General features: G+C 43.4%; 1 protein-coding gene across 2 annotated transcripts in view; it reads left to right on the top strand.

Annotated features, from left to right (window-relative positions):
* LOC115154013 (cadherin-12-like) overlaps positions 1-13,109 on the top strand; it is a 271,441-nt gene that overhangs the window by 210,660 nt on the left and 47,672 nt on the right. For both annotated transcript variants that reach the window (XM_029699780.1, XM_029699788.1), the window contains one exon: positions 8,432-8,685. In XM_029699780.1, the coding sequence (XP_029555640.1) occupies positions 8,432-8,685 (254 nt within the window). The remainder of the gene's footprint in view (positions 1-8,431; positions 8,686-13,109) is intronic.

Raw genomic sequence — 13,109 nt, 5'->3', positions numbered from 1 at the left:
ATGCTCTTTAGGTTTTATCATCCAAAGACATCGTAAATCTCCTCTGTCAGTGTTATCTCATAGAGGCCCTCCTCCGTAGAACACACATATTAGTTAACAGAATACTCTATTCTGTCAAATAAAACAACCATTATAATGCAATACAAGCATTATAACATAATCTTGCAATTTCCACGACACTACATTGGCAGGGAAATTGAAGCATGGCCAATATCACTGATATTGTATTGGGCCTGTAGCATACGGCACAAACTTCATTGCTACAGAACTGTTTTTAATTGGTTAATGTTGCATAGGCTTACTTCTTTTAAGTCGTGTCTAAAAAAATCAGAGCGGTAGATCCTGGCTTGCATTTTGACTCAGAATGTGATCTTGACTCAGAAAAGGTTGGTGACCACTGCAGTAGATCATTGAAACTGAACTGACTTGCTCCGATTGTGAATAAGGGAATTATAAGCAAGACAGGCCCAGATTATGATGTAAATGAGGACATTTCTTTGTTTACGTCATAAAAACCACAGATTGATGGGCCAGGGATTCTTTTCCATCGTATCTCTCCTCTATTGTTTTACCTCCTGTGCTTGATACGGTGCCATCACAACAGTGGAACAGTGTGATGTATTTCCCTCGCTGGGAGGCGACTGCACAAAGCTACCATCCATGGGAGACATCTTTGAGCCACTCACACTGGATCCCCCCACAGTGTAATTTTATAAACGTTCCTTGACCCATCTCTGGGACACAGTGGGGTATGAGTAGAAGGGTGTGAAAGGGGAGTGGGGAGTAAGAGGGAGGTTGGTGAAGGAGTCTTTATGAGTTCTTGACGGTGTTACTTCAGAATGCTGACCCGCCTACACAGTCTTAGAATGGATCGCTGCCCGTCCCTAGAGAGGTTTGTGCAAATTTGTTTGAATCTCTCCCCCTCTCTCTACCACCTCTCTTTTCTCTCTATCCCTCACTCTCTTTCTTTCCTCTCTCATTGCCCCCACAGCAGTGGGTAGAGGGCAGAGAAAACCAGAAGCAGCAGCTTTGCACACAGTTTGGCAGACCCCAAATCTGGGGCTCAGTGAGGTTTGTTGTATGATAAGAGGATCAGGCAGGGTAACGGGTTCAGGGGATAATCATCGGCTTCCCAGTCTACCCATACAGTAACATGCAGGGTGAGGCGTGGAGGGATAAGGACATATGCATGCAGTGTTAGACATCCCTTCTGCAAAAGAAAAGATTACCAGAGACAATAGACAGATGCCACAGTAGAGGAATCCCCAGTCCCAGTAAGAGATGTATGCACACACACATGCTTAGAGACACACACTCACACTTGCCTGAATATGCACAAGCAGAGGCACACTTACATGCAGGGATACACACACACACACACACACACACACACACACACACAAACCTACACACTTGACCAAACTGAGAATGAATGACAGAGGGATAAATAAAAAATGGCCCATGCATGATACAGTACATCCTTGGGTTGTGCTGGTAAGAGGCTTGTAGTCAGATTAGTGTGTTTGTGGTACATTTGTCTGCTCGCGTGTTCATTCGCTTCCTCTAGTCTTTTAAGCGTATGTGAGGGAAAATGACTGGACTGCCGATATGTGTAATTGAAATGTACTAAGCCTGGGGGAACGGTATTGTTTAGCGGAAACATATGTGGCATAAGCATGTTGGCTCCTGTCCAGGGGATCCAATGAAATACTGTACAGGACTCATGCTGTCTCTCATTTAGAAACACTCTTTATCCCGCAAGCCAACCAGAAGTACAGTAGGATATGACGAGTACCAAACTAGTGCAGCAAAAAATGTGAGGTTCTACTTTCCTCATGAATACTACTAGTATCACACATTCAAAATGTGCGCAAAGAAAAATAGGGTTCCTCAAGGGTTCTTTGGGTAGGGTGCTTCTATGTAAAAACCATACTAACCCAAATAACCCCTTTAGCCATTAAATGGTTCTTTGTCGTTCAGAAAAGGGTTATTTCCTCTTTTAGTGATAATAAAAATGTATGGCAACAGCTCATTAGAATATTGGGGCGTGGTTTGTGCACAGCTCTTTTAGTGGACAAGTGAGTGAGAATGTCTTTCCAGTTTTAACACATTTTTTGTATTATTCGATATTGACAATGATTATGGCCAGTGACAGTGTTTTGTGAAAGACTGCTGTATGGCCTTATGTTGAGAACTGTTGTGACAATCATTTCTTCTCAATTCTCTTGTAAGGACCCTCACCCTTTTTCAACTTTTCAATGAACATGATAAAACTTAAGGAATTTTAACAATATAATATGGTTAACAAGAAGAAAAAAAAAACCTGTGTGGTTTTTCAAATGTTTTTTTTGTAGAACCTTTGAGATTGTAGAACCATTCTCCATTAAGGTTCTATACAGAACCCTTAAAAATGGTTCCTTACAGGACCAAAAAAAGGTTATAACCATAGTGGAACCCTTTTTGGTACTATATAGAACCTTATTGTATTACTTATTCATATCATCTTAGGAATGGGTTATTTATAGCACCATAAACGTTCAATTTACAACTTTATGAGCAAGGTTCTTTATAGTACCTTCAAAAAAGGGTTCTATACAGCACCAAAAAGGGATCTGAAGAACCATCCTTCATTCTTCCCAAAGAACCCTTATTTGGCACTATATAGAACCTTTTGTTTTTAATGTTTAAGCATTACATTAACCCTACGGCACCGTGAGAGATGCATTTAGCTACACAATAAAAAAACAAAGCACTGCAATTTTCAAACACAAAGCACAAAGCACAAAGAACAGCAAAACAGCAGTATTGATTTAATTGGAAGAATGAACTGAAATGATTCCTTTAACTTGCCTCCAATTTTTCTTTTCAAAGTCAGAACCATTGTCAGTATTAAGCTAGTCTAGTGGACCTTTTATATCCCAGTCAGTCGTCATCAATTAAGCACTTTATTTAGCAAAAGCCAGACAGTTTCATTTCTCTATCAGAAATGTAATTACTGGGATTTTTGAACATTAAATTATCAGAGAGCCTCTAAACCATTGGCACTTCTTGGGTCCCGATGAGTTACTTCTGGGCTCTAAAAAGGTAATGGTCAAAGCTAAGTGCTAAGACGGTGGCACCGTCTTCAGTGTAGAAAAAGTGAAAAGTATGAGCCTGGATTTTCTGCTTGTCACATTGCCACCCATTGGGAACTTCAGAATCAATGCCTTCCAGTAACCTTTTCAACATTTATTTAGGATCAAAGCCAACAAAACCAACTAAACCCAAAAGTGATGAAAGTAAAACATACATGTGTTTCTGTTAATTTGAATGCACAGTCTTCCTATACTGTGTATCACTGTTAGAAAGAGTGAGCTGATGGATATATAGCATATAGGGACCTTTACTGACGTATCGTGCTGAAACAGAGAGAACAGTCTTAGGACTAAAAGAAGTGGTTTGAACTGGATGTTACACTAGGAGGTGAGGGAGTTATTTTGGGCCTTGGTGTGCAAGGCTCCCATGGAGGAGGAGGAGGAAGGTAAAGAAGATGCCACAGATCAGCAGGAGATACAGGTGGCCCAACACAGACATAGCACCTTCACCAAACCTTAAAGTGTGTGTGTGTGTGTGTGTGTGTGTGTGTGTGTGTGTGCATGAGGGTAAGGAAAGAGAGAGCGAGAGAGAGAGAGAAAAGGAAATTAAGAAGACTAGGCGCAATGCACTCAGGATGGAGTGGTGGTTTCTCTTTGGTGGTCTGGAGGAGGTGTGAATGTGGGGGTGTAATAGATTAGAGTTGTGTGTCAGGGCTTATCTCGCGGACAAACCCTGTCCGAGCTAGTGTGAGGAGTCTCTCACAGGCACTGATTCCACTCCGATGTAGGCTCAGCTCGCTGCAGTGTGGACAGCTTGGCAGGACTTCTGCTAGGCTGCTAGCTGGCTGGCAGGTCTCTCAGACCAACACCACATCACTGTGTCTGCGTCCCAAATTGCACCCTATTCCAGATACAACCCACTACTTTGGCAAGATCCCTATGTGTCATGGTCAATAGTAGTGTACACTTAAGGGAATAGGGACACCGCCTCATACCGACACCACATCACTGTGAGAGAGCTGTATGGAGGGAAGAGCAGTAACAGAGCCAAGGACAATGACCAGTGTGACTGACGGTAGGACAATAAAGTGAGCATCCTCTTTATCTCAGCAGTGTGAGGCCACCAAATTCAATGGAACATCAGGGCACTCTCCCGGGACGTAAATGGTCCCCTCACCCATGCTCAATTGACCGGTGATGTCATGGGAGGAGACGGAGGGCTAATGCTAGTCTGACACCCCCATGACGGGGAGAAATTTGTCAAGCTGTCAGTCAGTCAATGGCTGAGTTGACCCTGTGAAAAACACCACCCTAGCTCCAAACAGCTATAGGACCGGCCCTCATCCACTGACCCATTTCTTATACATACTGCAATGGTTCAACTGATCTGGGATCAGCAAGAGACCCTGTTCCTTTGCCTTTCCTGCAATTCTGCTTCCTTTGTTGTCGTTGTTTATGAAAATCACTGTGATAAACACGAGTGGAATTAAAAATGGTGTTGTGATGTTGTGTTGACAGCCCTGGTTGGCTGTGATTTTCTCTCATCGAGGCTGAAGCCATGTGAAGCTAAAGGAAGTTAATGCTTCATGAATGACATTGTACTACGTACATAACACTAAATGGGATTTATGACTCAGCCACTTATGAAAGATTTAACAGGAAGGATTGCTCAATTTTACACCTGCTTTCATCTTCAGGCTTGTTTGTTTGTCTGGCAGTTATACAGTTGTGTTGATAATTAGCTGTTGTGATAAAGTGTCATAATGCAACAATTATTCTGTATAAAAACAGGTTTATATTTATCTCAGGGTGTTAGCATGAGATTGGACCCCCTGGTTAGAGGGCTGAGAGGGGGAGGAAGGGAAGTAAGAAGGTTAGGGAGGGAGGGAGGAATATTTGGGGAAAGAGGTAACAGGGGGACGGAGGTTGTTGAAAGATCTGTTATTGTAATATTGAACCCAACACAAACAAATGGAGAACCTATTAAAAATGTATAATCCTGCTTCCGCTTCCAAAATAAAGCACCAGGGAGTAGCTAGGCTGAGAAATGCCTGCATAAAAAATGTTAATGCGCTCAGGGAGGTAGATCAGAGGGAGAAGCCAAAAGCAGCCCCCAAGTCAAAGCCAGAAATACAGATAAAACATAACGCTCTTGACAGTTTACAATATACTGTATGTACTGGTGTTTTTTAAAGGGCTATTATAACAAATGTTGTCACTTGTCTTGTGAATTCATAATTTTTTTAATCAGAGACTAACAACATATTTTAAAGTTTTGTTGAAATCTTAACATCTTTACCTAAGAGATTATGACGACATTGCCTTGATTAATTCAAAATTAACAAAGTCTCTTGGATCATAAATAGTGTTCAATTGAAAAACCTTGGGTTTCCTTCATTCAGTATCACCGCCAGTGCACCGAAGGTGCACATTAACATATCAAAGGGCTAAACCAGCCTGTCTAGAATTTAAAGCATGCTCTGTTGTGATGTTGAAGAGCAGCAACACTGACATGAGAGGAAGTCTGTCTGTCTGTCCTCTTTACACATTCCCCTCTGTTGAGAAGGGAGACCATGTGGTTGCGTCTCCAAGGGTACCCTGTTCCCTATATCGTGCATTACTTTTGACTAAGACCTGGTTAAAAGTAGTGCTATATATAGGGAAAAGAGTGGCATTTGTAATGCAGCCTACCTCTCTGTCAGTGAACGTGCAATAACACACATTCCTCTCATAATTAAACACTTCAGGAATGTGGAACGCTGGAAATGTATTTACCCATAAGACACCAGACCATGGACATGGATAAGTGGGGCATGTTCTAGATAGGGAGATAAGAGCATACTTCTCTCTTCTCTGACAGCAGACCCTCAGTACGTCCAAAATGACACCTTATTCCCTACATAGTGCATTCATTTTGAACAGAGCCCTGGTCAATAGTAGTGCACTATAAAGATAATAGGGTGCCATGTGGGACACAGACTTGGAGATGTGATTTGATTACAGCTCAAGCATTGACACATTAGCTAGTTCCTCTCATTACCCCTCTTCACCCCATTTTGTTCCCTTTTCACAGCTTTTTAGCGGAAGCCGTTAGCAGATACATACCCCACCAATCTAATAACAGGGCTATCACTGAAGTCAGACACGTTAAAAGAGCGATGAAGCTCTTGACATTCTTCCCAACCCAACCCTGGCAACCCATGGGTAGTCTATGGGATTTATTTGACATGTAATCATCATAGTGTATGAGTTTGTATATTGTGAACAGGGTGTTCAAAATGGCTGCATTTTCTTACTACCTATAGGGTTGCAAAATTACAGTAACTTTCCCAAAATGTACTGGTGTTCTATGAATCACAGTTGGAAGATTCACAGAATCAGGAGGGAATAAGCATGGATCCAGAATACTCTAACCAGGATTCCTGGAAAATCTGTACATTTTGGGAAAGTTACCAGATGTTTGCAACCCAATTCCTGACTATGTATTGCTGAAAACTATGGCTGGCCGGGAGTGCGTTTTCCACCTCTGACCTCATTCTCATTTTGACTCTGCTGGTACGACATTTTAATCCACTGCTTGGCACCCTATACTGTGTGACAATGTTTACAAGCCAAAGTGCTGACCTTGGAAAATAACTTTGTGGACAGGACTTGATAAAAATGTTAGAGGACTAAGGAAAGTGCATGCAATAAAACCAGTGCCAGCTGGTATTTTACAGGCTTGGGGAAAGCTACTGCAATTCATTTATGTTCTCTTTCGACATATTTTTAAATATGTGAGAATAGGAACGCATTTACCTTGAATTTGTATATTGGCTTGTAGCGTGGTTTTCCCCACTGTATATGGAAGATGTGCTTTGTGCTGATGCTTTGTGTGTGTGCATGTGCATGCATGCGTGTGTGCTTGTTCCTGCCTGTGTGGGTGCCTTTGTAGATGCGTGCACGCACGAGTGGGTGCTGCATGTGTTTGTGGATATGGAGTGTAATATCTCTCCAGGTCTCCAGTAAGAGTATGTCTAAAGAGGTCTGCGCACCTCTCCTCTCAAGCATGGTGGTGGTAGTGTGATGGTTTGGGGATGCTTTACTGCCTCAGGACCTTGCCTTAATAGAATGGACCATGAATTCTGCAGGAGAATGTCAGGCCATCCGTCTGTGAGCTGATGCTGGAGTACAGTTGGGTCATGTAGCAAGACAATGATCCAAAACACAATCAAGTCTACATGAAAATGGTTTAAAAGCAATACATTTTAAGCTTCGAATGGCCTAGTCAAAGTCCAGACGTGATCCCAATTGATGTGGCAGGACTTCAAACGAGCAGTTCATGCTTGAAAACCTACACATTTCGCTGAGTTAAAGGAGTTCTGCATGTAAGAGTGGGCCAGAATTCCTCCACAGCGATGTGAGACTGATGAACAACTACAGGAAGCATTTGGTTGCAGTAATTGCAGCTAAAAATGGCACAACCAGTTATTGAGTGTAACAGAGCAATTACTTTTTCACGCAGGGGAATTGGGTGTTGCATAACTTTGTTAATTTAATTAATAAAATAAGTATACATTTTTGTTATTTGTAAACTCAGGTTCCCTTTATCGAATATTAGGTTTTGGTTGAAGATCTGATAACATCCAGTATCAAAAATATGCAAAAATAGACAATCAGAAATGGGGCAAATACTTTTCACTGCACTGTACATGACAGCATACAAATGCCATCAAGACTATCACCATGTTTTTTTCCTCATGTTAAATTCACAACTTTTCCCTCTCGCTTGCGGCCTCTTCAAACATACATTTTACCTCAGCTTTCACCAGATGTTTGCACCATAAGAGGACTTATTTCGTGGACACAGGACTAGTCTGGTGTGCCTACCATGCTCTGTCTGTCTGTTAGTGCCGTTGCAGTTACACCTGAGAGGTCAGTGTGTGTGTGTACGTATAATGTGTGTGTGTGTATGTGTGTATGTATGCACGTACGTGAGTGGCAGCCGGCCACACATGAGAGGCCAGGAGACAGGCAACGGGGAGGACATGGTTGTCACCACTAGTGGATGTTTACATAGCGGCTGCAGACAAGGTGTGGTTACCAATGGTTATGGAGGCAACCCTAAGCTCTAGCTAACTGACCCGGTGCAGAGATGTCAGAGACATTGGCGCGAGAACACTTGAACCTGTAAACTGACATTTGTTGAGAGCTTTTATAGAGCAGTTAATGCTTCTGGACCGTGTAGGTGTATGCAATGCCGGTATTGAGGATATGGAACACATTGAGTGGGTGTAAACTCAATATGTATTATTTCAATTTCACCTTGTTGAAGTCAACACATCTAATCACTGTCTTTGTTTCTATCTGTCTTTCAGCCGCTGGACTACGAAACGAAGAAGGCCTACACCTTCAAGGTAGATGCAGAAAACGCCCACCTGGACCAGCGGTTCCACAGCTTCGGGGCCTTCAAGGACACAGCCACAGTGAAGATGAACGTCCTGGATGTAGATGAGCCTCCAGTGTTCACTAAGCCCTCTTACGAGATGGAGGTATACGAGGACTCACCTGTAGGCGACATCATCGGTGCTGTCACCGGACAGGATCTGGATGCTAGCAACAGCCCTGTCAGGTAAAGTTAAAGGTCCTGAAAACTCATTCTGAAAAGTACTTTCTCTCATGACTAACTACCAGGAAGTTTGAAAAGACAGGCTGGGTGAGCGGGGAGATTATATTCATGAGCTCACCTTGACTGACAGCTCTTTGAAACACCTATGTCAAGCAACGAGGATGCTGTGAGCAGTGTTGCAGAAAATATCTCGATGTATTGATACACAAAGCTACTCAATCAACATTGAAATTGCATCAATGATATCATTTTTTAATATATATATTGAACAAAAATATTAATGGATACATTTTACAGTTACAGTTTATAGAAGGAGCTCAATCAATTGAAATAAATTCATTAGGCCCTAATTTATGGATTTCACATGACTGGGCAGGGGCGCAGCCATGGGTGGGCCGGGGAGGGCATAGGCCCACCCACTTGGGAGTCAGGCCCTGACAATCAGAATGGGTTTTTCCCCACAAAAGGGCTTTTTTACAGACAGAAATTCTCCCCAGTTTCATCAGTTGTCTGGGTGACTGGTCTCAGAAGATCCTGCAGGTGTGAAAGCCGGAAGTGGAGGTCCTGGGCTGGCGTGGTTACATGTGGTGCCAGATGGACGTACTGCCAAATTCTCGAAAACTACATTGAGGGTGGTTTATACACTGCTCAAAAAATAAAGGGAACACATCCTAGATCTGAATGAATGAAATAATCTTATTAAATACTTTTTCTTTACATAGTTGAATGTGCTGGCCACAAAATCACACAAAAATAATCAATTGAAATCCAATTTATCAACCCATGGAGGTCTGGATTTGGAGACACACTCAAAATTAAAGTGGAAAACCACACTACAGGCTGATCCAACTTTGATCTAATGTCCTTAAAACAAGTCAAAATGAGGCTCAGTAGTGTGTGTGGCCTCCATGTGCATGTATGACCTCCCTACAACGCCTGGGCATGCTCCTGATGAGGTGGCGGATGGTCTCCTGAGGGATCTCCTCCCAGACCTGGACTAAAGCATCCGCCAACTCCTGGACAGTCTGTGGTGCAACGTGGCGTTGGTGGATAAAGCGAGACATGATGTCCCAGATGTGCTCAATTGGATTCAGGTCTGGGGAACGGGCGGGCCAGTCCATAGCATCAATGCCTTCCTCTTGCAGGAACTGCTGACACACTCCAGCCACATGAGGTCTAGCATTGTCTTGCATTAGGAGGAACCCAGGGCCAACCGCACCAGCATATGGTCTCACAAGGGGTCTGAGGATCTCATCTCGGTACCTAATGGCAGTCAGGCTACCTCTGGCGAGCACATGGAGGGCTGTGCGGCCCCCCAAAGAAATGCCACCCCACACCATGACTGACCCACCGCCAAACCGGTCATGCTGGAGGATGTTGCAGGCAGCAGAACGTTCTCCACTGCGTCTCCAGACTCTGTCACGTCTGTCACGTGCTCAGTGTGAACCTGCTTTCATATGTGAAGAGCACAGGGCGCCAGTGGCGAATTTGCCAATCTTGGTGTTCTCTGGCAAATGCCAAACGTCCTGCACGGTGTTGGGCTGTCAGCTCAACCCCCACCTGTGGACGTCGGGCCCTCATACCACCCTCATGGAGTCTGTTTCTGACCGTTTGAGCAGACACATGCACATTTGTGGCCTGCTGGAGGTCATTTTGCAGGGCTCTGGCAGTGCTTCTCCTGCTCCTCCTTGCACAAAGGCGGAGGTAGCGGTCCTGCTGCTGGGTTGTTGCCCTCCTACGGCCTCCTCCACGTCTCCTGATGTATTGGTCTGTCTCCTGGTAGCGCCTCCATGCTCTGGACACTACGCTGACAGACACAGCAAACCTTCATGCCACAGCTCACATTGATGTGCCATCCTGGATGAGCTGCACTACCTGAGCCACTTGTGTGGGTTGTAGACTCCGTCTCATGCTACCACTAGAGTGAAAGCACCGCCAGCATTCAAAAGTGACCAAAACATCAACCAGGAAGCATAGGAACTTAGAAGTGGTTTGTGGTCCCCACCTGCAGAACCACTCCTTTATTGGGCGTGTCTTGCTAATTGCCTATAATTTCCACCTGTGGTCTATTCCAGTTGCACAACAGCATGTGAAATTTATTGTCAATCAGTGTTGCTTCCTAAGTGGACAGTTTGATTTCACAGAAGTGTGAATGACTTGGAGTTACATTGTGTTGTTTAAGTGTTCCCTTTTTGAGCAGTGTAATAGAGAAATTAACATTACATTCGCTTTCAACAGCGTTGGTGGACATTCCGGCAGTTAGCGCGCCAATTCCATGCTCCCTCAAAACTTGAGACAGTGGCCTTTTATTGTCCCCAGCACAAAGTGCACATGTATAATGATCATGCTGGTCAATCAGCTTCTTGATTTGCCACAATTGTCAAGTGAATGGACTATCTTGGCAAAGTAGAAGTGCTCACTAACAGTGATGTGGACAAATTGGTGCACAATATTTTAGAGAAATAAGCTTTTTGTGCATATTGAAAAATTCTTGGATCTTTTATTTCAGCTCATGAAACATGGGACCAACACTTTACAGTGAGGGAAAAAAGTATTTGTTCCCCTGCTGATTTTGTACATTTGCCCACTGACAAAGAAATTATCAGTCTATAATTTTAATGCTAGGTTTATTGTGAGAGACAGAATAACAACAAAACAAATCCAGAAAAACGCATGTCAAAAATGTTATAAATTGATTTTCATTTTAATGAGGGAAATGAGTATTTGACCCCCCTCTCAATCAGAAAGATTTCTGGCTCCCAGGTGTCTTTTATACAGGTAAGGAGCTGAGATTAGGAGCACACTCTTAAAGGGAGTGCTCCTAATCTCCGCTTGTCACCTGTATAAAAGACACCTGTCCACAGAAGCAATCAATCAATCAGATTCCAAACTCTCCACCATGGCCAAGACCAAAGAGGACCAAGGATGTCAGGGACAAGATTGTAGACCTACACAAGGCTGGAATGGGCTACAAGACCATCGCCAAGCAGCTTGGTGAGAAGGTGACAACAGTTGGTGCGATTATTCGCAAATGGAAGAAACACAAAAGAGCTGTCAATCTCCCTCGGCCTGGGGCTCCATGCAAGATCTCACCTCGTGGAGTTGCAATGATCATGAGAACGGTGAGGAATCAACCCAGAACTACACGGGAGGATCTTGTCAATGATCTCAAGGCAGCTGGGACCATAGTCACCAAGAAAACAATTGGTAACACACTACGCCGTGAAGGACTGAAATCCTGCAGCACCCGCAAGGTCCCCCTGCTCAAGAAAGCACATATACATTTCCATCTGAAGTTTGCCAATGAACATCTGAATGATTCAGAGGACAACTGGGTGAAAGTGTTGTGGTCAGATGAGACCAAAATGGAGCTCTTTGGCATCAACTCAACCGCCGTGTTTGGAAGAGGAGGAATGCTGCCTATGACCCCAAGAACACCATCCCCACCGTCAAACATGGAGGTGGAAACATTATGCTTTGGAGGTGTTTTTCTGCTAAGGGGACAGGACAACTTCACCGCATCAAAGGGACGATGGACGGGGCCATGTACTGTCAAATCTTAGGTGAGAACCAGCCAGGGCTTTGAATTGGGTCGTGGATGGGTATTCCAGCATGACAATGACCCAAAACACACGGCCAAGGCAACAAATGAGTGGCTCAAGAAGAAGCACATTAAGGTCCTGGAGTGGCCTAGCCAGTCAAATCTGTGGAGGGAGCTGAAGGTTCAAGTTGCCAAACGTCAGCCTCGAAACCTTAATGACTTGGAGAACATCTGCAAAGAGGAGTGGGACAAAATCCCTCCTGAGATGTGTGCAAACCTGGTGGCCAACTACAAGAAACGTCTGACCTCTGTGATTGCCAACAAGGGTTTTGCCACCAAGTACTAAGTCATGTTTTGCAGAGGGGTCAAATACTTATATCCCTCATTAAAATGCTAATCATTTTATAACATTTTTGACATGTGTTTTTCTGGATTTTGTTATTCTGAAGACCTAGCTAGCCCATAACTTGCTAACACCAGATACAGATGAAACGGGAAAGATACGTATCTTTGCCATAGATAAAAAGTGTAAACTTGTAATTATATTTGCTGACACCATTCAGTCGAATGTTGGCATCAGTAGAGTAGCTATCTAACTATATAAACCACACCCCTCTGCAAACATGCCTTATCCAATGTTGGTTAGAAGGCTGTACTTATTTACACCATTGGTGTATTAAAAATTAGCCTTGTCCCCTTAATAATACATCGAAGTGTTTGACATAGGGAGGGGACCAGTAACTTTATGATCAAACTTTATTAATGTAGAAGCAACAGTTATTTTTCCTACTGGTCAGCTTATTTTAATCTGTTTTCCTTCAAATATCATCCAATGTCATGAAAAACATATTTTTGACTCGTCATGACCTTTATAAATGTTTATTAT

This window comes from Salmo trutta, chromosome 2, assembly GCF_901001165.1.
Source record: "Salmo trutta chromosome 2, fSalTru1.1, whole genome shotgun sequence".
NCBI classification, from domain to species: domain Eukaryota; kingdom Metazoa; phylum Chordata; class Actinopteri; order Salmoniformes; family Salmonidae; genus Salmo; species Salmo trutta.
This window is presented reverse-complemented; position numbering and strand designations above follow the sequence as displayed.